This window comes from Mastacembelus armatus, chromosome 8, assembly GCF_900324485.2.
Source record: "Mastacembelus armatus chromosome 8, fMasArm1.2, whole genome shotgun sequence".
Classification (NCBI taxonomy): domain Eukaryota; kingdom Metazoa; phylum Chordata; class Actinopteri; order Synbranchiformes; family Mastacembelidae; genus Mastacembelus; species Mastacembelus armatus.
Window position 1 is genome coordinate 10084023 of NC_046640.1, and position 26739 is coordinate 10110761.

At 40.3% G+C, this 26739-nt stretch overlaps 1 protein-coding gene and 1 long non-coding RNA gene across 2 annotated transcripts; one reads left to right on the forward strand and one right to left on the reverse strand.

Annotated features, from left to right (window-relative positions):
- The first annotated feature begins 1570 nt into the window (after positions 1-1570).
- On the forward strand, positions 1571-5573 carry LOC113140961 (uncharacterized). The gene is made up of 3 exons (XR_003296707.1): positions 1571-1653; positions 3045-3183; positions 5443-5573. It is a non-coding gene; the product is annotated as an uncharacterized LOC113140961 (long non-coding RNA).
- On the reverse strand, positions 5566-26378 carry mpp3a (MAGUK p55 scaffold protein 3a). The gene is made up of 20 exons (XM_026325107.2): positions 26092-26378; positions 25474-25773; positions 17523-17585; positions 17290-17408; positions 17122-17199; positions 16585-16665; positions 16151-16288; positions 15931-16012; positions 14501-14586; positions 13651-13725; positions 13212-13408; positions 12050-12114; positions 11443-11463; positions 10486-10527; positions 8126-8281; positions 7871-7951; positions 7694-7787; positions 7496-7604; positions 7178-7259; positions 5566-5803 (listed from the first exon to the last, which is right to left on the reverse strand). Exons 2-20 carry the CDS (start codon positions 25604-25606, stop codon positions 5589-5591), a joined length of 1917 nt encoding a protein of 638 aa, XP_026180892.1. The 5' UTR covers positions 25607-25773; positions 26092-26378; the 3' UTR covers positions 5566-5588.
- Between the last annotated feature and the right edge of the window lie 361 nt (positions 26379-26739).

Sequence of the window (26739 nt, forward strand, 5' to 3'; positions counted from 1 at the left end):
ACGCCTGTGATACACTACTAGAGCAGGTAATCCTTCTGAATGAAATTTCAAAGAATACACAGTATTTGGCAGCAGCTCTTGTTTTGCCATGGACTATCTTGACTTACTATGCAGCTGAATGATCAAATCATTACCAACACCTGCGATCATTAGGTTCAGATCACACACACACAGAGACAAAGAAAGCAGATGGATAATGACCTGATTTATGATAAATGATCACTGTTTACGCATAGCTAATCAGGCATGTACACAGAGAAAACAACAGGCAAGTGATGACAGCTTTGTGCTTTAGAAAATGTCTAAACAAGATAATTACTGTTTTAAATACAGCAAACCATTTGTAGAGGTCAACTTTCACAAATTCACTGTTGAATGGACAGAGGCTATATCCTCTACTCTTAAGTCACACTTGACTTAGCAAACACTATTTCTCAGTGATTTGCATCTCGACCCCATAACTCAACCGGGAATGTTAAGTTCAGCCTCTTTAATATGAAGGTCATCTCATTCATCTCCAAACGCCCCGAGTTCTCTAAACTACACTACATCTTCAGCTAGGGCCCTAAAACTGAGTTACATCCAGTCTGGCTCATACAGAGGTTCTGCTGTGCCAAACACCATATACCCATAATTGAATTCGGATTCAATTATAGCTCAATATATCATCATCATCATCATAGTCACCTCCAAGGCCCAAATGAGTTGAGAGGGTTGCCTCAGACACGGTTCATGCTGATCTTTTTTTTTGTTTTTTTTCCTCCGATTTGTCTTTATGACTCAAAACACACTCTAGCTCTGCTTTAGACTTCCTGTTCAAATTATTATTTATTAACATCTCAAACCTCCGTTTGTTATTAACTCCTGCCCTCAGCTACTTTACAGTCTAAAATGAATCGTACGAAAAGTCTCTATGAGCAAACAAGAAGAATTCAAACCTGCTGAAACTATCGGATAAGATCATTAATCAATAAGGTAAAGAACACAAGGCTAATTACAGTTCCCTGCTTGGTTTAATTACTCCTGTGTATTTGTCCTCCAGTGTCTTGTCCTTCAGGAAATTCAGTTCATTCATTCATCTGAACAAACAAAGTGCTTTGACTAACTTTATAGACCTTTCCAGTGTGCACAAAGACAGCAAGTACTGATCTTCTGTTTTTTTTAAGAATATGAATCACCTAGTTAAGTAGCCTTTGCTTTTGACACTTAATTATTAGTCCAACCGCCCTAAGCTGAAGCCTTAGAATTATAATTGTTGATATGGATCTGGCATATAAAAAAAGAAAGAACCTTACAGTTATTGATTGGATTCCTGGCCATTATTTCATTTCTAGTTAGCAAAAAAGACTACAAGGCCATTAAACTGTAAATCACATAAGGGCTCAGAGGCTCCTATGTAGAGCTTTTAAAGTTCCATATTTTGATGAATGTGCCTAATCGCTTTCTTGCCAACAGTTAGTTTTCATGTTTGCGTTATGAATACACAGCTGGAGTGAGGACTTGGCTAGGCTAAAGACTAAAGGTAGGAGAAATTACATGTTATGTAACACTGACAATTTGTGATTTTAGAGGGAGCTACAGCATTTCTTGACGTGTCCATGTGCAAAGGACGTCTGTCTGCAGTGTGTTCGGCCATGGTCCCTAACACTGTTGGTGAGTAAAAGATTTTTGTCATAAATGTGCCAGACATGACAGCCTGACAGTGATGAGACTGCAGGACACTTAGCACAGCTGCTACGTTTGAAACACAAATAGTCAGGTTTACATTTTACACTGGAGTGTTTACACATCACAGTGGATTTTCATTGAGATTTTCTAACTTCTGGAACAGAAACTGAAAATTTTATTCTTGCTATAAATATTTTGAAATATTAAAGCCACTGATGCATGGAAAAGTTAAAAATGAAATCAACTAAACAGAACTTTGTTAGCTGTACCGCACTGTAAGTTTTAAAGCGATTACATAAATTATGTAATGTATTAATTTTTGATTAATTTTGGCACTAAGCCCATCAGTTCTTGGTAATTTGTGCCATAATTGTTTAAAAAAAAAAAGATTGACGATTTCTAACATTTAAACTGTTAAAATCATTGTGAAATATCATTTCAGGTTTTGAGGCAGCTTCTGCAAACATTTTCACAGATAGCTTCCTTCAAAACATACACACGATCGTTTCTAGTTGACAGGTCTAGGAGTATGTGGCCTCCATATTAACCGTTGAGTTTGTTAAACACAGCATACTTCATTCATCCATAATGAATGTCAGTGGATCTGTGTGCAGCATCAGCACGTCTTCACACTAACATGGCTGCGTTTGTCTCAGCGGAGCAGCTTCACTAATTAGACTGACTGTTACCCAGTTTAATTGGCTCTGCCAGCAGCAGTCTCTGGAGTCACAGGATGCTCATAGAGGTAATTGCATATGAGAGAGAGAGAGAGCTGATGATGAACCTTGACAAAACCTACCAAAAAAAAAAACAAAAAACTCTGATACACAGGCAGAATAATTGGCTTTCCATCTTTTTTCAATTACAGAAACCGAAAGAAGATTGTAATTAGGAATTAGTGCAAAGTCCAAAAACATGTTTACCAAAGGAAAGTCATAAAAAGAAAATAAGTTTTTAGAATCCACTGAGAAGCGATAACTAGCTATAAACAGGGTATGTTCTCATCGTTAATTTAAATTTTAAATATGTTTTAGATTTAGCTTAAAGGGTTTTTTTTTTTTTCTTTTAAATCCAAAAACAAATTCCTAAACAAATGTCTGGAATCTGCTGTGATGGTGACAATTTTAATTTTGTACATTGTACTTCTGTTAGTATGCTGAAGAAGATATATTGTACTTCGCATTAATTTGAAATCAACGAATACTGGGGACTTTGCCAGTATTTGACTTATAGTAGCTTTGACAACGAGTTTCTTCCGCCCCTGCAGTGAAGAAATGAAGTTGTTGTGCTTGTGGCTCTCCAGTTCCATTTAAATTCTTTCCAGAGCTTTGATTTTCTTTTCAACTGATGTTATTTTGACAATAATCTCTCCCCAGCGTGGACCATCGGGTAAAACAACGCTGATAGGATGGAGACATGATGTGTGGAGTGCTTTTGTGGACCAACGCCGAGGACTCCTGGCTGCGTTTCAGATGCACTTAAATAAACTGCAGAGGAGCCAACGAAGGCTGAGAGGTAAACACACACATTAAACATCCTGACATTTATAATGTTAGAGCAACTGCAGGCTTTCATCGAAATACAAGTAAAACCTAGAGGTGTAATTTAAAAGAATTATTCAAATGATATACGAAGTTTAATTCAGCTAGCTTTATTATGGCACTTTGTACATGTCACATTACAAACTCAACATCCTGGGATTCTTGGTTCACTTGGTACATAAAAAGATCAAGACAATGCATGTTTTGTTTTTTTTGTTTGTTTTTTTTTTTTTTAAAAGAACACAGGGTGCTTAATTTTCACTGCACGCAGTCAAATGTAGGAATGATAGTTGGTCTGAAATTTTGTCGGCTTGTGCAGATCATTGGCTTTGTAATCACCTCTAACATAAGCCTGAATTTTTTAATTAGTTTCCCCTTCCTAGAGTGATTTCATGATAAGCTCTGCGGATCCTAATCCTCCTTTACTTGTTTTGTTTAAAAATCACTTCTTAGATTCAACTCAGGCTAATATCAGCTTGAGCAGTGCTCAGTAAGAAAACTGAAGTGATTTATCTTCCAAAAGTTGCCATCTTTTCCATGCAACCTTCCCTCAGATCGAGCTGCCACTGTGCACCAGAAAGACATTTGAGAGAGAACCACTTGATTTGGCCAACCTAGACTTATGCTTGTTCACCCAAACCTTTATCAGATGCATTATAATACAGAATGCCGACAGTGGATGTTATCCCCACCTATAATTGTGTTATCAAGGCTTGTTTTCACAACCACTGGAGAGTAGAGAAATGAAACGACCAAGAATTCTTTCAGTGCATATATAAATATATATAGACAGGCTTAAAAAAAAAAAAAAAACAAAAAGTAAACCTACCACATCACATTTAGGACTCATCTCAGTGTCCAGGCTTTAACTTCATATAGGGCTGCAACTGAATTGCCTGACCAAATATTTTCTTGCCTAATTGATTGGTTTCTTTAAAACTGTAACACTATCAGGAGAAAGGTGATGTATTCACAACAGCTTATTTTGTATAACTCCAAAAAAAAAAAAAAAACTATAACAAAAAGTCCTAACACTTTAGAACATGTAACCAGGGAAAGAGTTGGATTTTTGCCGAGCAAACAGTTTGTTATAATTTCAAATCTTCTGACAGCACAGTAGCAAAAACCCTAATTCCTAAAGAAAACAGTACAAAACCCATTGTACATAAAAGTAGCATTACATGTTGGTGTATGTAAACATACACTGACATCTTATGGAATATTAAATGATTCAGAAAGGTTTGCTCAAAACAGGACATTTAGGTTTATACCTGCACGTTTCAGGCAGACAAACATATTTTCACAAGTTGTGAGGCAGAAACACCTGGTGCCTGTGTGCTTACAGATTTTGGCCATATTTACTATTTATAAGTGGTGACACAGAGATGCTGACTGATCAGAAGTCTTATCTTACAGACCCTCTGATTCTTTCTCTAAGCTCTAAGACAAAGACTTGCCCACATAGTAAGTACGTCAAAAAAAAAAAAAATCGGAATATTTGCACACGTCTGTTCCAAGTGTTTCTGCCTCGAAACTGAAAATGTAAATCTGCAAATTGGAGTTTGCAGAAACCTAAATTTTTCCAAAAAACTGTTTTCGAGCACACCTTTTCAAATCATTTGAAGTTCCACAACATCTAACCCCACATACTCTGTGCACGCTGTCCTTTTACACAAACAGATGTGGGTTTCCAGGGATCAAGGTAAACAGGTTGCATTGAAGTGCTACGAGATCGTTCGTTGGCACACAAGTAACATTTACAATATTTACATCTGAGATTAATCAGTTGTCATGCATTGCCTAAAAAAGATTGGTTGCTTTCCATGTGTGGAAATTCTAATTATGGTTCAGCAAAAGGAACAGTTTTAAACAGCATTCCCTTAAATTCATATCTTAATTTCCCATGTACGTATGTTATTGTGAGCTGTACAGGATGCACGAGTAGTAAGAATTAACAGGAAGCATCGAGTCAATAGAACAAAAAAAAAAAAAACATGCTACTAAAGGTACTCCAATGGAGTCACAATAAAGCTGGCTGACTGAGCAGTCCTGAGTGGGATCCCCAACCTGACACTACAGTGAATAATGCAGCCTGAGAATAAACACTTCTCAAACTACAAACTCCTTTCTGTATCTGATCTTGGAAAACTATAAAATTAAAACCTGAATAAATATGACAAGAGGAAGTGAGAGATTTTTGGATGATAAACTGGCCTTTGTCCATCTGCTGCAGGACCCCAGAAGATGAGGTATTCCACTGACATCATCCTCTCCCTTTGGTGCCTCAGTTTATGGCCGTCTGACCAGCCCGGCATTAGTCAGAGGGAGTCAGCTGCATGAGCTGTGAAGTTCCTCTGGAAGCTGCAGAATGGGCTAAGTTTAGGTCCGCACCCAGCTCAGAGGCACCCAGAAGGACTCTCGTTCCAGCCTTTCCAAGATACCACGCAGTTCTGCACAGGCACTGGCTGAGTCTTCCTTGATCAGGACCCGGTCCACCAGGTGTCCATACTGCTGATCGATCTGAATGGCAGACTGACGCATCTCCTGTAGGTCCTCATCCTGTTGCAGAAAATCAGATGAAGGATTTATTTTAGCTTTGTTCCAGTCAAGAGCCTGAATCATCCATGGATCACACCTTCTACCTTCTACCATCTGAAAGATGTAGCTCATGACAATGAGCTCTAAAGAGGACTTGAAAATTTCAGGACCTCTACAGAACTCACATTCATGGACCACATCCACCCACTTGTACAATCAGCAAAACACACCTTCAGAGAACCTGAAGACTGAACCTGTTCCTCCTTGACAAAGACCAAAACTACATTGTTTCTGTCAAAAATGGTATTTTGAATAAATAAATATAAATGAATGAATTGATCTCATTGCTGCTTGCTCAAATTGGGGAAATGGGGATAAGTGACAAGAGTTACAAACTGTCAGTTTACCATTCAATACTTAAATTTTTCTACAACTTACTGTGATTAACAACAAATCCAGGTTGTAAACCAGAACAAACAGTGATATTTCTATTACTTACAACATTCAGTCCCTTTCTCCAGTTCATGTAAAGTAATTATCAATGATTGATGACCATGTGAATACAAATGTCTGGTTATTATAAAGTGGTCACATAGTAGGAAAGAATCATCAGATTTCACCATTAAATAATACAATGGTGTAACCTTAAAATGACATTTTAGTTCAGAATTTAAGTTAAACTCCAATGTGATAACTTATTTTTAGCTTATTCCACTATTGTGCCTTTTTTAAGAAAAGGTTTGATCTGCTAAAAATCAGTCTAAAATCTGGTTCTGATTATTGAGGACCAATCAGTGATCAGAATCTTCATGAGGACCAATCAGTGCTCCATTAAAGGAGCTGAAGACACCATGAAATTGTGCCAAATATATTAAACTATTTTTAGTTTTTTAACACAGACATTTACACAAGCACAAAATTAGTTAAAATTATTTTAACTAAGTGAAAAGCTGATTTTTAACATTAGCTATAAGGCAGTTTGCTAGAGCTGTAACACCAAGTTTAGAGATGACAGCAGAGTTTTTCTATGTAAAAATCTGAAATAACAGCATTTGTCTTTTTCAGTACTCTTGCTAACTCTAACCCATGTTCTGATGATAGAATTTACATTTAAAGCTTAGTTTCTAGGAGTTTTTTGTGTTTAAATGAAGTATAATAATTCTCTACATTCATACATTAATGGGGTATTTAATATAAGACTAAACTGTCAACTGTTTTAAAGATCCTTGAAGTTTGTCCTGTTTTATGCAAAGGTGAAAATGGATTATGTAACCCTAAACCTAAGGCCTGCAAAAGAAGCCTTCTAAATCACATTTAGAAAAGCCTTTGAAATAGCACTTCCGTAGATCCATACAACTAATATTAAGAGAAAGCAGGACTCACTGTTATGCGGCCATGCTCTCCCCCTCCTGGCGAGGTGGCAGCACTGCGGCGGCGTCTGCTCTCAGGAATACGAGGTTTGACAAATATGACATAGGGCTTGAACTCTGCTGTCCGCAGCCTCTTCAGGGCCTGGAGTGGTGGTGGTGGATTTGCATACAATAGAGGAAAGAGAGGTCAGAAAGCAGTGGTGATAGGACAAAGTCAAGAGTGATACATCAGCCTTTCCACACATGAGCAGATCTGAAGTGGCTGCCTGCTCTCATCTACTCAGCAAAATGCTCCTGCCTGCAGGATCTGCAATGCATGTCATGTTGTGATGGTGGATTCAAACAAGATGGGGTAAGTAGCTGTGGTATAACTCTCACCTCAGGCTGCACATCCACTATACACATTTTATTCTTGGCCTGTACAGAGCGGATAGCCTCTATACTGGTGCCATACTGGTTCTCTTTGTATTCCCCGTGCTCTATGAACCTGAGAAGTGAGAAAAAAAAAACCTTTATTTAAAACAGGTCGTTAAACACGTTTTACACAAAAGCAGAACGTTATCAGTGTAAACCTACTTGTTGTTTAAAACATCTGTGTCAAATTGCTGTTTGGTGACAAAGTGGTACTCCACGCCCTCCTTTTCATGGGGTTTCTTGGGCCTGGTGGTATCTGTGGGAACACAAATAATCACACTGTGTATGATAATGTTCACTGATAAGCATAGTGTGAAAACGGTGGGAATAATCACTCACGTGGTACAGCCACTGCATAACGATGTGGGTTTTCAGCAATCACCCGCTGTTTGAGTTCATTGATCCGTGCGCCAAGGGAACCTTTGGAAGCCAATTGTGTGTTTAGGTGAGAGAAGAAAAAGCTATTTTACATGCATCATTATGGTGATAAAGCTGTAAGTAATGTGTCATCATCACATGTCAAAGCATTACATGCTTTAGTCCACTAGGTGTCACTGTTATCACAGGGGTGCCTTTCACATGCCTCAACCTTACCAATCAGGACCACCAGACGGGGTCTCTCATTGGGCCTCTGCTGGTAGCGGGTCACCTCCTCATAGGTCAGAAACTCAGAATCTCCAGGATCAGAGCACTCCCCCGATGATCCTTGTCTGTCCTTACGACTCAGGCGGAAACTCCTCCGTAAACCAGCTACAGTGAGGCCGGAGATCGGACAAAAGAAAAGTCTCAGGTCAGAGGTCAAGAGCCAAAAAATGATTTATATAAGATCACGTAAGTACAGTACTTCACTTCCATAATGCACATATAAGATATAGTTTGGCATAAAAAAAGTAATTAGACAGGTGCAGTGAGCAAACGTTTAAATAATTAAAATACCAACCCATTGATAATCATGCATTAACACACCTTTGTAAACAGTGCACATGAATGAAAATATCTGAATGCTTATCTGTAGTGTAAATTCTTGATAGTGTGAGATATTAGCTAAACCTAGAGCCACTCAGGCATCGTGCTTTAAATTAAAACAGGATCACATGCATGTGAGTAAACAAATTTGAAATCTGACAACCAAGCAGACTATTTTAAGCAAAGAAACAAACAAAAAAAAAAAAAACACTTTGTTTTTTAAGTGGTACTTGTTGCATCAGTCCAAAATAGATTTTAGTAACCCAACATAGACTCCATTTTCCAACATTACGTTACAAACTAGGCATGCTGCTTTGAACACGGGTACAGTGCTGCGGCAGGACAGACAGGACAGCCTGGCCCTGGGAAACACCACGCCAATAGCAGAGAATTCCTGCAAATGAGGGTCTCCCATGACCAGGACTGTTTCTATCCCCCCAGTCAGTGGTGTGTACCTGCGGGAATGAGCTGGGCACTGTACCTGAATAAAATTCCCAGGAAAACACCTGGCCACAGGAGGGCGCCACTGCTTTACACTTAGGAGAGACTATAACTGGCGTTAGAGCATCACACAACCCAGCCTCACACCTCCACACAGGGTGAACAAGCAGCAAACGTGCCTGGTTGAGTGTGCAATGCGTCCAACGTGGCAGGGCCCTTGTCGGGGGGTAGGGGGGGGTGTTTTGGGAGAGGGGAAAGCAGTACCACAGCAGCGGGGCAGTTAGATGCAGGGCAAGAAGGGAAGGAGGATTAGGAGAACCCAAACACTGCTGAAGGGAGGGGGCAGGAGGAGGGATGGCAAAGGGAAGGTTTTACAGCTCAAAGCACACTATGTAATGTAGAGGTGGATGGGAAGCACAAATACTGTTTTATAAGGCATTTTGTGTTACAGTGAGCAGGTGCAGTTAAGCTTTCAGCTGCATTTAAAATCGCTCCATTCGAACACTGTCACTCCTGCGGCCTGTGGGATATGGGGGAGCAAATGGGGGTCAAGTTGGGCTGAAGAAAGAGTGAGGGAGGGGAAGGTCTGTGGAAGGCTGGACAGAGATTTGGGATAAATGGGACTAATGCCCTCTCTCCACTTGAGTTTGAATTCAGTAAAGCCTTATTGCAGCATAAAACAAAAAACAGCAGCATTTTTCCATTAGTATTTTCACTATGAATTTTATTTTTTCATTTGTGATGTGTTATTGGTAACACTATTAAATGAGTCTATTTCTCAGAAATAACTAATTTGGTACCAATTAGAGGACAAATTGAAAGTGTTGAGCTGGTGTACTTTAGGTTAATTAAAATCAGTGCACAAAATCAGTGTTAAATTTACCTACAAAGACAAGTCAACACATATAAGCAATAACATTCCTAATTATTAATACAATGAAGGTATTTTTTCAATTAAATTCCTTTAAAAGTCAGTAACTGCTTATAAATTTAACACAAGTAACTTAAGTTATAACTAAAATCGAGTAATCAATAGTGAATATCAAATTACACTTTTCCAGGAAGAATTCTAGGAAATGATCAAGTAGTAACGGACTTATAAAATAAAGTGTTACTGCTTAATTTTACAGCCTCCACTCATGCCCACCACCTTTGCTAATTAATCATGAGTATCTAAAGAGGCAGATCTGTTACTGGCACCTGCAGAAGCACGAGATGATACTCCCTACTTTACTTACTAACACTGTAGCAGGTTTTGTTTTTCCTACATCTGTAACCTCTCCTTCCCTTTGCCCAGATAAACTCTGAATCACCACCCACCTCTGTCTTTTCCTTGTTCTAACAGGAACTTTGATCCCATTTCTCTACCCTTTAAAACCTTCCTCTTATCCCTCAACCCTAGCCTCAGGCAGTTCAACCCTACGAGGACTCAGTTTGACCCCCCCAGCCCAGCCCAAAAGCATCCAGGGAACCAGCACATAGCCAGGCTGCAGCAGGCAAAGAGCAGAGAGGGAGAAGGAGGTGGAGAAAGATATGCACACTCTCACCTATGTACTGTCCATTGAAATAGCCCTCACAGTCACAGTCCTCTGTAGGGAGGCAAGCAGGGAAAAAGGGGGTAAGCACAAGGTAAGAGACCTGGAAGAGGTTAGGGGTTGGGGAGGTGGGTAAGTTATAGAGGGGGCGGCGTGGCCATGGGCACTGGAGAGGACAGGCAGGGCTGACAGGCGGCAGGCAGATCAGACAGCAGGAGGTGAGAGTGAATGGGCAGTCGAGAGATAATGGAAGCACTGTTGGAGCCTCTGACAAAGACTGGAGAAAGATGGTTCTCCTGGAAAGGAGTCAACTGGGATCAAAGTCTCTATGACCCACACACATATAAACAATCCTGACCTCCCTAAAGACACACAGCTGAGTCACATACAGAAGCCTTCAAATCCATTATTCCAAGATAAAAGACAAATACACATGTACATGTTTACTCATCCATGACTTGATTTTTACATTCAAATCTAATGTATGATGATAGACACTGATTTTAGAAAACAGAAAAGGAAGAAAAGAAAGAAAACATTAGAAAACAAAGGAGATAATAGGACTGAAGATGGCACAAAACAAAAAAAAAAAAAAAGGAGGTATTGTTATTTTTAACAACCTCTGCTTGGTTGGACTAAAGTCTCCAGGGATGTGTGCACATCACCTGGCACAACACGCACACACACACACGCGCACACGCACACACACACACACACGCGCGCGCGCACACGCACACACACACACACACACACACACACACACACACACACACACACAAACAAGCTAGGCAAAATTCTCTTGTATGCTAACAGCAGGAGGGGAAGCATTAATCTTGAAGCAGTAGAAATCCCAAATGCACACCCCCTACTGGCATACACAAACAAGGCTTCTGCTTTAAGGCCCTCATTTTTCTACTGTATTTTGATAGTGGATCCTTTTGTTTATTATTGCTGTGTTTATGTACTCACCTTTATCACATCCCTGGTCATCTGATACAGAATGCAACAAGGAAGAACAGAGTGTAAAACATTATTAATACAGTAGGTAAAGGAGAAGTCATTTTGTGTAGATGACAGATAAGAGAAGGAGATCTGGACATGGAATAGATAGACATAGATATAAAGTACACCTGGCTGATGACACACCTTCTCTACAGTATGAAGTGAGAGAGTAAAAAAAGTGCAGTATGTTGTTGAGGCTTTGTTTCTCTGTGGGAGCCTGTTGTAACGCTGCCTGGATCAACTTAAGCTGAACTCACACTAGCCAGATGGACCAAACATGAAAGAGATTAATTCATATCTGTGATCCCTCCCTCACTACCCCTCCATCTCCCTCATCCATTTTAAAAACATGTCTATGTAAAGTGTATATGCACCATGAAGAGAACAGACTACTAATGCCTCAGAGAATACCAATTTCCAGCAATAAATAAATGTAATGAAAACCCTGTTGCATTTATCCAGAGGAATATGATAGAGAGAGAAAGGAGTGCTGGCAGTGAGACATCCTGCAGTCAAACTATAATTATGAAATGATGCTGAAGATGCAGTGGAATCCTGGGAAGGAGAAACTTACAGACAGGCTTTTTAGGGGATTTTGGATTCGGGAGTGTGCCCATTTTCATCCTGTAGGCCAGTCGCCTGGAGGAGTGTGCAGCAGAACAAAGCGAAAAAGGCGAAGGCAGGAAGAAAATCACCAGGTCAGAAATAAACATTAAGTGTAAGGTAAGAAGGAAATCTCAGAAAGGTGAATTAATAAAATAAAAGGATTTAAATATGAAAGACAGGAACATGTAATATAAAAGATACAAATTATGAGAAACCCTTCAGTCATTTCTGTCACTTCTAAACCTTTGGTCCCCTGGGCCTGTGACCAGTAGTGCCCATTCAGTAATCCATGCGTCAGAATACGCAGACATGGACTCGGGGAACATGCAGTATTAACAGATCTGTGTTATTTCATCAAAAGAAATGCATGAGGTACTATGAAAAATGCATGATGTAAATATGACAATTAAGTGTCATGAAAAATATATAGTATATGATGAAAATGATGTTTTAGTATATTGAGTGGTGAAAATTATACCTTAGTTTAATATGTGGTTACAATTATTATCATCTAGCAGGTTGTGAAAGTTATGCCTTAACAAAATACGTGGGGAAAATTCTTATAGTATGTGGTTAAAATTTTTGCTTAGTGAAAATGATGCTGTAGTAGGTTGTGTATAGCACGGTTTGAAAATTATACTTTAATATAGGATCTGGTGAAATGTATGCCTTATTAAAGAGCTTGTGTTGGAAAATATGCCTTGTCCTAACCTACAAAAAACTCTAAGGCTTTGCAGAGCTCGGATACCCCTCTGACCTGTGTCTTCCTTTGTGTTCAAGCTGTGGTTATTAATCCACCAGATGCCGCAGTGTTTGGCAGGGATCTCCCAGCCTGCTGAGATCATCTTACTGATGGATTATGACACTTACAGTACCAGCATGTGCCTATTCAAGGCTTCGATTTAGTTTTTCCCTCACTGCTCTCATGCACCATCTAATCATAGCTGACCCCTCAAAATGGAGCACATGAATATGGATTTAAAAGATTACAAATGGCTGGGTAAAGTAAATATCAGCCGTGTTTGGGTGAATCACCAGTTATAGCACCGGTGGTTCACATGGAGTAGCACAAGTTCAAATTAATTGTACAAATACTTGTCGTCACCCCACCTCTTCCTGTGTCCTCTCACCTCTCCTGGAAGTGCTTTGAAGGGATGAGTCCAGCCCGCAGGTTGCTGTCTCCCACACGTTTAGCCTGCCACCACGTGGGGTCGTCCTGGGTCACAACCTGTAGGATGTCTCCTCGTTTGAAAGGAAGTCCCGCTTCTTGGCAGGGCGTTGCCTTGTCTTCCAAGGGGACATAGTCAAACAAGGCTCTCATATACACCTGGAAAATGTAGACATTTCTCATTGTGAATAAACAGAAAAACTTTGTCAAGATCATCAAAACATCAAATAAAATCTTTCTTGGAGCATCCAGTAAGGATCAAAACTCTTTTCATTCAGCTGTTTACATCTTTCCAAACATGAATATCAATAAAATGCAACAGGAAAAAAACAGACTACAACTCTTCAACATTTAAACTCTGAATCCTCAGAGGTTTGTCAGTTGCTCCCACTCAGCCTCACCTTGCTCTCTTTCAGTCGGTCCTCTTCTTTAATGGCAGGGATTATCTTTAGAGTGATGGAGCCCTGGGACTGGGACTAAATCACAAATAGACAAGAGGAAGTTTGAGAGGGAAGCCTGTGACTGCAGCCAACAATTAAAGGCAAACTTCACCCCGAGGTGGATTTTACTTTTGATGGACTCTCAGTAACTCTAATCCAAGAGTTCTGCAATAAATCCCTCCAAGAAGGCAATAATGTTTAAGAAAGGTCTTCAATCAACGTTCTTATTATTACTCTGGAGGATGGTAAATTGTGTTGATTAATACTGAAAGGTGTTTCTAATTCCACGTTCTTCCCAACTATATAAACCGGTGGCCAAAACACCTCACAATGTAACACAATATAATTGCAAAAAACTGAACATTATCACCTTCATGAATGGAGGATTGTGTTGTATTGTACTGTTGTATTAGACTAAATTTGTTTTGGCTTGGTGTACCTAATAAACTGACAACTCAATGCACATCATAGCTCAGGTACAGAATTTAAGTAAATTTCTGGTTATATTGCAAAAGAGCTGCAGCACCAGTACTATCTTCAGGTATTGTGATTATAAATCTGCAAATTACAGACTACATTGTGAACCCAGTTGGGATGAAAATAGAAAAACAAGTAAAAGAAAACTATAACATGGCACGAGAAGAGAGAGTAAGATGAATGCTGGAATTTAAAAAAAAAAACACTTATTCAAAAAGACTTTTTTAAAATAAAATATTCCAGATGAAATTATTTTAGGCTTTTCTATGATACATATTTTTGATATGTTACTTTCAATCTTCACATTGAAACTACAGAAACACAATTTCCTTACCAGTAGCTGACTGATCTCATCAGGTCTCTTGTGGATCACAGAGACTCCATTGACCTCCCTGAGTTCATCTCCTACATGGACCAAACCTGTGTGGAGCAGAGATAGCATGAAGACAGAGTCTGACAAGGCAGAAACATCAGTGTCAACAAAAGGGCTTTGCAGATCTTCCTGGGTCTTTGGGGTTTATCTGTCGTATCTTAACATCAGCATCGCTGTCAGATTCACTGATACAAGCTGGTTCAGCTCCAGCCCCAACAATGAAACCAGAGACCGAGAGAGGTGAGATCAATATGCTTTTCCCTCAGGAGAGAGGCACATAGCAGACACACTATGGTGCATTCATGTAATGTATGCATTCACCCGACATACACAGAGGCCTCAGGCCAATTCTAAAATCTCTCTACAGCTGAGAGATTTTTTTTCCATCACTTGACACAGCAAGAAGACAGAGGAGGACATTAATGATTAATGCACATGGAAACTGATTGGTTTACTTTCCCAGCATGCATGTTTCAAATGCCAAATAATACACACACACACCAGCATGTGGCTGATATTTCCATGGTAACACTTATGAAAGCATCTTTGGTTAGTCTATATCACATGTGACTGATTCTCTGGGGACCCATGAAGAGCTTTGGGTTTCAGCACGATCCCTTTCATTTTTCATCTCCTGCTGCTTCAGTGACGCATCTGTTACCCTGTGGTTTTCATCTCACTGTCATTACGGTAACAGGTTTTGATTTATTATCCCATACATACATGAATATTTTTTGCAAAACTGTTCCTTGTTTGTACATGTTGCAAGAAAAGACTTCTATAGTGCTGTAAAAACCATGAGTCTCTGAGGGTGTCCTGGTGGCTCAGCCTGCCTCGGGGCTGTGCTACATTACTGCAATGTCCTGGCTCACATCCATGCTGGGAACATTTTTACACGCCATCCTTAACTCATCTCTGCTTCTTTAGTTTTAAAGCAAAAGTCACCTGTTAACATTACCAATGCTAATAAATTGGTTATAGGGCACTCATCTCAAAGTTATGAGTGGGGACATGTCTGCCACTGGGTCATGTCCTCCCCTTTAATGATCTAAGGGACTCTTGGCATTAGACAATTTTTAAATGGCAAGGTTATCTTAGCACAGATGATTTTTAGTACCCCTAAAATACTTAATTCACTAGCTTTGGGGAAAAATAAGTGAATTACATAGAGGGATCTCTACCAGAATTATATGACAGGGTAGAGAACATTATTTGACATGTTTTAATGAAAACCCAACCTCTGAATGAAAACATACATGTCTGGGCACTAGTGTCCTTAATTTTTCATAGCTAGGTAAAGTGATGACAGCCCACATGTTGGGAACTACAGGTACTGGTAGACAAGTAGTGTGAAAGCCCAACAGAGATACAGAGAGGTGGTCACAATTTACCACTTCGATCAGCCGCACCTCCCCTCATAATCCGAGCCACTACCACCGCCCCCGTAGCTTCATCCCGTCTGATGGTAGCTCCCTGAAGTACAGAAACAGGATTATTAACAGAAAAGAGCAAAGGTCTCAATCCCATAATCCCTTCCTTTTCCATTCGGTTCTCCTGCAGGCTCTTACTGAATGTTTTTATCGCCACTCTCATCCTTCTGTCACAACTCACCAGAGGCTCCTTGTTCTTCACCAGCCTGACAATCTTCACTGACTCCTCCTCCAGCTCATCCTCGAAATCATCCGGCAGCGGCGGCAGCACAGGGTCAAAGTTCTTCTGCGCCACTGTGTCGTGCACTGAGAGAACGGCCTGATGGGACAGAAAACAGACGTGTTGATTTACTATTCTGACACTGAGCTGTCAGGCTCACAAACAGCAGTCTGAGGTCTGCCAGAATCTGTAAACAGCTTCAGAGAGGAATATACTCTGATGTCAGACTATGGAAGATTAGTCACATGGGTGCAGTGTGAAATAATGAAACCAGAGCTCTTTATGTTACTGTGTGTGTATACTGAAGACCAAACATTACTTTATTTACTGGACTCCTCCATATGATACATAATTACAACCAGATTATTCGTTGTAAGTGGTTTTTGTATGTTTACCTTGAGATGTGGTGACGTCAGCAGCTGCAGCAGCTCCCTCTCCTCAGTGCTCATTGGTCCACTCTGCAGCTCCTCTGCCACCTGTCAGCCACAAACACACATGAGCCCTGACCTTATATGACCCTTCGCATGTGTATGCTGGTAATGTTTGCTGCAGTTTAATGTAGAATAAATGCAGACAGATGCACAGACATGGGCACAGGGAGAAATAGGTGGGGAGCAGCTAAGGTCAGCAGTTCCCCCTCACTGATAACTGGTGGGAGTGAGGCAGCAGCAGGATATGGAGTTTCATTAGATAAGCATCAGGATGATTCAGCACTTTGAGGACATTAAAATTCACTTCTGAAACCTGCATTGCTTCTCTGTTGAAGCTAACTCATTGTGACTGACTGCTGTGCCCAATTGGAAAAGTAATTTAGGGTGGGTGTGTCTGTGGGAGAAGTGTGTGTGTGTGTGTGTGCGGTGTGTGTGTGTGTGTGTGTGTGTGTGTGTGTGTGTGTGTGTGTGTGTGTGTGTGTGTGAGAGATATGAACATACATCCTCAGCCAGAGAGGAGGCACTGTGGAGGACGGGTGTTGGACTCTGCCTCTCATATTGTCTTAGCTTCTCATGAATCTGTAACACCAAACATATTCCATTTATATAACAATATCAATAACAATAATATTTTTCATGAGTCTTGACACTCATAAAAAGGTATCTTACCTTCATCAGGTATCCCAGGCTCCTCTCACTAAAGACATCTTTCAGGAAGACCATGTCCTCTTTATGATTGGCATCAGGCCGCAGCTGAGAGGTCAGCAGGGCCAACGTTTCATGTAGCCCTACAGGAGCGGAATAAGAAAACCATCATGTACATTAACACAAACAGATGGAGAACAGCTAGCTTACAGCAGTATGGGCAGAATTTGTAGAGCATCTGTGCAAACTAGTCTCACCCGCTCCTGCCGTGAGGACCGGCATGGCTTCTTTCATGGGTCGGTGAGTTGAGGAGGGGAAACCTGGGGAGGGGGAGAAGGAGAGGGATTAAAACTAACCCTCCTTCACACTCTCATACACACATTTAGTGTTGCTTTCTCTTTCTCTTTCCACCTCTCATAAATAACAGAAAAGAAAGGCAGTAACATGTTTTTGTGGGACCATGTAGAATTGATGTGAAGGCATCTAGAGGCCGATGTGCAGTAATTATAGCCATATATCATTTTTCTTTCTTGGCTTCATGCTATAAATCCCAGATGCATTTTCCATTTTGCCCAGGAGCTACCTCGTCTGTGAAGGCGTAGGTGGGTATGCATAGGTCTGCTAGCATTAGAGGCATAGAAGTAAGAAACAGTCACTGCTGCTATTAATCACACTGGCTCTTGCTCACTCTTTTGTTGGTGTGTGAGAGAGCGGGACACTCTGGCACAACCCTATGTGTCACCAAAGCACTGTATCATACCTCTTCCACACAACTACTCAATCTGTAGGAAGTATTGTATAAATGTCACATGTAATAATATGTCTCAAAATGATGCAGTCCAGTTTAACACCACTTTAGACTACAACCTCACATGTATTAAATTCAGCCAAACCTGAATAGATTGTTAGATTTCATGGCTGAGCTGTTGTGTTGGATCACATTGGATTTTACTTACGCGCCTAATAAAGTGGCCACTGACTGTATACATTCATCTACACTGACAGATCTGAGAATGACTCAAAGACTCGGCAGGACCAGTGCACACACTGCTGGATTACTGGAGCCCCCACCGATCAATATCCCTGTATTCTTTATACTTCCTCCCATCTGAAACAAGTCAATAACATTAACCACAGACTCCATCATGCCACGATATGATCCGATGACAAAACTGCAGAAAGGTGCAGCAAAACAGCACAACTGCTGCAATATCATTACCACTTTCACAGAAGTTATACCCAGCATTTCCATTTGACCTTTGCTGGAACAGTGGGATTTACAATAACACTGAGAACATTTAAGGGAAGGACTATCAGATAGTGTGTGATTTTCCATCCTGTGAGCTTTAAAGTGTAAAATAAGCACTAGGTTCATAAGGGATATACTTAATACACGTTTTAGGTTATTCCTATTAATGTGCCCACCTTCTTTAAATAACTTCAACGGCAAATTATATTTTTTTGGTGTCCAGGTACCTTAAAGTTTAAATCAAGAACGATTAGATGTTCTTTACTAGTAATCCCATGTTTAGGTGTGAAACTAGACTTCTATGTTTTTCTTCTTTACTAAAAATTCTGTGTACAGGAAAATCTCAAAAATAAACAGTAAAGATGAACATGCTGCCAACAAGCTTTTTAAAAGTCTAGTCTATATCATGCAGGCAACATCTGAAGGAGACAAGAGTATGAAGACAACTCTAAACTGGCATGCCAACCGTTAGCACAGCCAGTTTTCAATGTGAACTACATCACAGACAGGTGTAAATCAGTGAGGTAAACATGGTTTATATTTGATCAAAAGGCAGGCTTATAGTGAGCAACATGAATGATGACCCAAGAGCCAGAGCAAGCAGATGTCAACAAACAGTCAGAGGATCACCAGAACAGGAGAGCGGAAAGTTACAAACACACATCACACAGTGAAGCCACTGTGGGACTAATGACTAATGAGAAGCAGCAGCAGGAGGATGACCAGGTCAGGCAGTAAACAGCAGCAGTAAACTCGGCACTGGCAGCTAGAGGACAACTGAGGAACAGCAGGTCTGGGATTAGAAAGGAAAGATGATTAAAAAAAAGAGGTTGCAGATAAATGACATATAATAATAATTATCATTACCTACATGATTTGCTTTCTCTGCCAAAGTAGCAGTCTGTCATTATTGTGATGTGTTCAGTCCAGACTGAACTAAATGTATATGAATGTGAAATTTTGCAGAATTGTTCATTGACAACATCTACAACTTGTCAATAACATTTTCATTGTCAAAAAATGTGCCTGCTGACGGTTTTTGTTCAAAGCCTCACAGTGCAGCTTTGAAATTTCAGTAGTGTAGCTATCTCATTGTGGAATATGAATCGTTCACATTTTATGTATTGCCCATTTAAAGGTGCAAATCTGAGCACCCTGTCTAGAACCAGTTTGTTTTGTCCTTTCTGGGCTACTGTAGAAACATGGTGACAACATGGCTGCCTCAGTGAAAGAGGACCTGCTCCCTATGTAGATTTTTGGGACTCATAAGATTTACATAAAAAAAAAAAAATCAACAGATGGATTTCTTAGTGATTGCACACCAATAACATTTTTGTGAACACTATATTCCATTTCTGCAAATAGATCGAAATAAGTATTACAGGTGTAAAGCAATGACACAACACTGAGTCATTGTAGATGAAATTGTAGAAGAGTTGCATAAAATAGGATTTAGGTTAAGTACTGTATGTTACCAGTACAGAAATGTATTCTTAGGATCGCTAACCTAAAAACATCAACACTGATACGCTGTGCTGCAACAGAAGAGCTCCTGAATGAGGACAGAGGGAGCACAACATGAACAAACTGTAGCTGACTTGAATCCTCAACTTAAAATCAGTTCACATTTACAAAATAAAACCAAAATTCAAATCAAATTCAGGGCTCGTCACAAACTAAAAGCACGAACTCTTGTTTTGTTTTCACTGGGAAACCTACATTATAGCAGTCTATACAGCAGGAGAGCACTCCTTCATTTATTATTTTCTCACACCTCCTAAAGAATTTCTCTGTGCTATGAGGGTTCATAATCAAAATATGATTAACCTCAGCAGAGACAGCAATGAGCTCATGAATAATGAAGAGAGAGAATATTAGAGAGAGAAGCTACTTTTTTCTGCCAGCAGAAGCAGTGGGATCTTTATTCTCAAGTTTACCAGCTGGGATTTTTGCCATATAAACCTATCACATTTGAACTCAAATGTGCTTCATTCTGTGCTCTGTACCAATAGCCACTTTACACAGATGATTTTGTTATCACGCTAATAATAATGGTAAAAAGTATCTTTTACAATTCTGGAGTCAAATCTGAGTAGATACATGATATATATATCTTTATGATATCCATCACTACCATACATTCAAAAAGACACTCCATGTAACCCCAGAAGTTTTAAGTTTTTTTGGTATAAAAGTAAGCCAGTGACAGTTGCCCGAAAATCTGTGGGTACAATTATATGGTGTATCCCCTGGTTTTGTGACTTCCAAATTTTACTAAAAAAAAACAAAAACCAAAAAACACTATGCCCAGGAGGAAGCACCAGACTCTTGCTGTCTCACATCACTGCAAATGATTACAAACATCAAATCACTAAACGTCACTAACCCAGAAATAGACTCAGACATCACACTTTTTGCATGTCGTCCCAGCAAAAATGACGTTTTCAGTTTAAATCTAGTTAAGAGCTTAGCTACAGATCACACAAACATGCTGGAGCCCCAGTGAGGTCACAGAGAAGCTCAGAAGTCAGCTGAACAGATACCAGCCTCTGTCATACAACATTCATCCAGATACATCCAGCAAAAACATGTAAGGATCAGCCATTACTACTACTTTTACTGCATTAATGACATGACAATTTAAAAAACTAGTTAGTTTTCTAGCTGATGTGCTCATTTATAAATAGTTTGAACTAAACTAACATGAAAACAAAGCATACTCAGACCTCCTGTCTCTGAGCCTCTCCTACTACATCCTACTCTCTCTTTTCGTTCACTCTGACCACATATATGCCAGTAACACTTTACACAAACTTTTTTTTGGTCCTGCTTTCAGTCACAGGCGACGTGAACAGGTTTGGCAGAACTGCATTTGGCAGCAGTTTTATCAGGTCTCCTAGATTCACTTTGATGCCCTATCAAGAAAGACCTCAGCCGGGAAGGCAGCTACGCTAACACTGAGCAGAGTTACAAAGTCCAGAAATATGCAAATCTTCTTTTCTGAAAATAATGTTGGTTCTTGTGCTGCAAATATTCTTTTCATCAATGACTTATCCATTGGTTAACTCTTGGTACAAAACTTGGTGATGATTATAAGACATAAGGCTCCTGGGTAAAAAAAAAAAAAACAAAACTATTTTAATCAACTCAAATGTGTTCTGAGTGGTGGTGATAATGTGTCTCTGTGCTGTCATTTTGCATCTCCTGTTGTGTATCTTTGCAGTTGTTCTCTTGCTGACACTGACTGACTTAACACTGACAGTTTAACTGTATGAGCAGGATATTATAATTCTTGTTAAATATCAATTGAGATGAATGCATTTGGGGAATGACAGCAGTGAAAGGATACTTGAGGACTGTAGGGGTATGAGACAAAAAAATCATTTCAAATATCATTTCAATTCTAATTAGTTCTGCTACTGTTGCCATTTCATTTTGTAGAAAAATGTGTGACAAGGCATACCATCTGAAAATTGTCCTTGCCCTGAAACCGCTATTTCTACCTTTTTTTTCCCCCACCATTTTAAATGACCTTAGATATTTATAGAGACACAATCCATTCTCATCGATGCAAAACAGGAGCTTCCTAACCAGAAAAAACAGCCATAATTTTCCATGTTATTGTTGTGTTTGTATTACATACAGAAGTAAGTCATCATGTTGCAGATGCCCCTCTATGTATTCCATCTGGAGCAGCTATCACGATGCAGCCTAACAGCTCTTAATGAAAATGTATTGTCTGCTATGCTGTGAAAAGGCCTTGGCATCAAGACACTAAAACAACAAATGCTCGGTCAAGCTGTTCTAAGCAAGCTGCCTTTTAGAGGGCTCACTATTTCACTTTGCCAAATGAAATGGGTCAACCGAGCTCATGTCCCTCCTTCAGGACCATATACTCTCATTCCGAGCTACATGCCTGTGCAGTAGGTGGATGATACAATTTTTGTATCAGACTCCAAATGCTGAAAGTGGATCATTTGAACCCAGGACTGATGCCAGGAGCTGGATGGGATTTTAGCACTGCAGCCTTTTGTACTCGAGCATTTTTTCCATGTTGTGTGCTTACAGACAAAGGCACGCGCACACACACGCACACGCACGCGCACGCGCGCGCACGCACACACACAGGCGGATGATATATTCATGTAAATGTCCACACATGCACACACACAGTTGAGCGCAACAAAACCTTGGTTAGTACATGACTGAACGTCTTGGCTCAACTAGTCATCGCCAAGAAAGAATAACACACACATACACCCACATGCACACACACACACAGCTGATCCACTGCTCTGACAGTAATGGGAGGAAACACTGAGCATGTTTGGCCACTGTCCAACATACCTTTTACTCTAACGCGCACACCACACACACACACACACACACACACTTCCCATGCTCACCCCCTCAAACTGATACGACCACAACCCATCATCTAATCTCATCTCACAGAAGCAAGCAGAGGGTGTGGTCAGACAGAAACTTACATCATCTCCAACATGGAGGGAAACTACTGATGTTGACAGCTGGCACACTCCTGCACGCTGTCACTCAAGAGCTACACCTCCCTCCTAACTCTCCCTACACCCACCCCCCTCACTGTTACACAGCAGAGCAAGAGGCAGATGTCTATTATGTCTTTTCTCTCAGTCTCTCTATTCTTACTTCCTCATGTCTGCACAACATAATGCCAGCACTCCTTCCCTCCCTCTCCTCCATCTCTCTGCATCATTCTGCAGTGCTACAGCATGCCGTCAGCTGGCAGATGGAGGAAGAAAAGGAAAACACACACACACACAATAGCAGAGCATCCCCTGTTCCAGCTGATATTTCGTTCATACTCACAATGGAAAAGGTGTTAGACGAACGTGGACAGAAACGAGCAGCATCTGCCTTCTTACCTTCTATCTCTCTCTCTCCTCCTCTCTCTCTCTCTCTGTTTGTGTCCTGACTGCAGCCACACGGTTTCTCTCACTGATTCCTCCTCCTCCTCCTGCTGCTGCTGCTGCTGCTTCTGCTTCCTTCTTCCTCCTCCTCTGGCTGCTGCTCTCACAAACCTGCTGCCGCTGAGTGTCCGCCTCTTCCCCCTCTCTCCCCCTGCCTCTCTCAGTCCCTCCCATAACCACCTCCTGCCTAATACGCGCTCTGTCCACAGCATCAGTGGATGAAGAATACCATATGGGGCTGAGATTTTCTATTTTTCTACCTATGAGATGCATTAGCCCTCTTTTTGTGGCTTAGGTCACAGAGCAAAGCATCTGTTTTTAATCTTTAGCAATCTTTTAGAAACCTAGAAAATCAATTAACACTAGTTGACACGTTTTGAAACCAGAATTTGCAAAGACCCATTTAGATGCATAAAAACATAATGAAACAGTAAGATATTCTTTTCTAATTTAAGTTCACTCTTTCCTAATCCAAAGACATATCCTCTTAGTTGAGTACAACACAAGAAAAAAACATATTATATTGGGTTATATCAACCCAGTCTGCTAAGCATCTGCAATTTCCTCTCTGCAATATTATATCATTATTCAGCTCATTGTTTTGATTTTTAAAACAACTTCACTGCTTTGGTTCACTCTCATGATTTCCTTTATTTTCCAGCAGCTGTAAACCTCTGGTGATTGGCAATGTTAACAGCTAGTTAGCAAAAGTTTGCAACCACTATTGCGTCACTATTGTGACTTTAATTTCATAATAAAGAAATAAAGAGGCACAGACTGGTCCTATGATATTAGATAGAGTTAGCGATACTTGAGTGAAAGCTACGTCTTCTAATTTCTTCTCGTTCTGCCTTGGTTCCTGTCTCACATGTGGTGGGGGCTAATTGGGTCTGATAAGCTGCCTCTGACATAGAGCTCCCCTCCCCCTCCTTCCTGAGCCAGGCAGGACTGAGGCTGTGGCACCCCACACCCTGCTACAGAGCGCCTCCTCGCTCTTTGTCTGCCTGCATTTAGAACACACAGCAGACATATTGGACTGCATGACAGACAACACCTCTCTCTGTCACACACATACACGCTCCCACATTCACATGGTAATTGTGGGTTTGTGGGTGTTTCCAGTTTGTCCTTGTGCGTCTGCTCCCCCCCCCCCAAAAAAAACACACAGAAGTCCAGATTGCCATAAACCTCACTCAGTATACAAAGAAGTCTAGTGCCCACAGAGTCACGTCCTGGGCAGGGAGATATATTTGATTTCATTTAATTAAAATGATTCAAAGCCAATCTGCATGTGTTATTTTTCATAGGCAGATGCGTAGCGATGCTAGAATCATATCAAAGGTAAAATAGTGTCTCAGTGTCACAAACAACACTCACTCCTGATTCAGCAGTTAAGAGGAAAGTTAATTTAAAATGCTCCATGTTTCACGTCACTGAAAATTAGATGCCACCACCATTTTAAACTATCAAATTTGTGATTAATATCCCTATAAATCCAGATTAAACATGTGCTCTCGTCCCCATGCATCTATAACTTCATTGTACTATATATATATATATATATACGGCATAAAAGCATTATTTGCATCCTGTTTCCTCAAGCTACAATTAAAATGAGCCCTTAGGACATGAAATCAAAGGGTTTTGACACTTTACAAACATCACATACAGATGAGTGTGCATTATACTAAACTGCTAAGCTGCTTGCATTAAACTGTTTATATGTAATGTTTGGGGTCACATTCAAAGTGAAACCCATTATTTTAAATATTATTCACTGATAATTTTTTTCGATGACACTTGGGCAGCTGTCATTTACACATTTATAGAAATGCTGTGTATTATACAGTATTCTGTTCCTGTACACTGAAACAGTCAGTCAGGACCTGTTTCAGCTGTGATAGAAGATCCGATGGACAGCAAATTTAGTTTCACTCCAAACGTCCCCATTAATTACATCAGAGGTCCTTATGGGTCTTTGGCCAAATTGATTCAGAAGCATCTGCTAACCTTCTCCTCTGGGGAGCTGTCGTGACGTCCATGACGGGGGGTGGAGCAGGAGGTCCAAGCTGTCTCCACACACAGGCCCTGAACTGTGGGTCTTGGACCACGTGGACCAAGCTGTCATCATAATAGGCCGCATGCAGTAGAGTCTGTGAGCTATTATTCTGTGTTGAGTCCTGATGTGTTGGACCTCAGAATGATGAAGGCAGGGATTTAGTTCCTGCTACAACTGCAGCAGAAACAGACATGGTTTGTTTAATGGGCCTCATTAACCTCATTCCCCTGGCATCTCTTCTCTTCTCCATCCTGTACACAAAATGACAAAGCAAGTGACAAATTGTTATTACTTCATGTTTAAACAAAGGTCCAGTCTCAATCAACCATCTCCTTACAGAGCTGCACATATAGAAAACATAAAACATGAAAATGTTCCATATTTTCACTGTAGAAAATAAATGTGTGAAACGTTTCCACTATTTTGTCCACCACCATGGAAATTATCACTTCTATGTGTGATAGTAGCTGCAAGCATATTTATTTACTCTGCTCTCTGGCATCAGCTCTCTGCTGTTTGTCTTAATGTCCTCTCAGACTAATGCCTCTCTGGCACCAAGACCTTCTCACCATGCTCTCAGCCTCAGTCATCAATACAGCTGTCTGACATTCCCTGCATTACTGCTGGAGCTCAGGCTCCTACAAGGCCTCTGACTGGAGGCGTTGCAGCCGGTCCACCATCTGATATGGGAAGATGGGAGGATCACAAATCAGGTCATAGCAACTTCGATAACAGGAACGAGATAAAAAGAAGATTGAATATAGTTATCTTTACCTTTTTGACAATTTTAAATGATATATACAATTTACCAGCAGCAGTGGCAAACCAGCTGAAGAATCTGATTGGCCACTCTTGGATATTTATGCAAAACAAAAGGGCATGCTGTTTATAATCGTTTTGTCTCTCTTAATGTCCTCCTGTTTTGCTTGGACACCGACATTATTTCATATGAGGTTATTCAAAGTACTTGGAAATCATTTATTTATAAATAATAGAACACGTTTTGATTACTGCAGAGAAGTAGGACTTTAAATTAGTCTAATATTTTATTCACTTTACAAATGTGCTCACTTTCTTTAAAACTAGCCCAATTAAAATTTTAAATACCAAATAGAAAGCAATACATGGTGCAGTATTTATAAATGACAGACAAGGGAGGGAAGGGCTGTAATAAGTCAAAAATTAAAAAGACTTCCAGTCAAAATGTAAATTCTGAA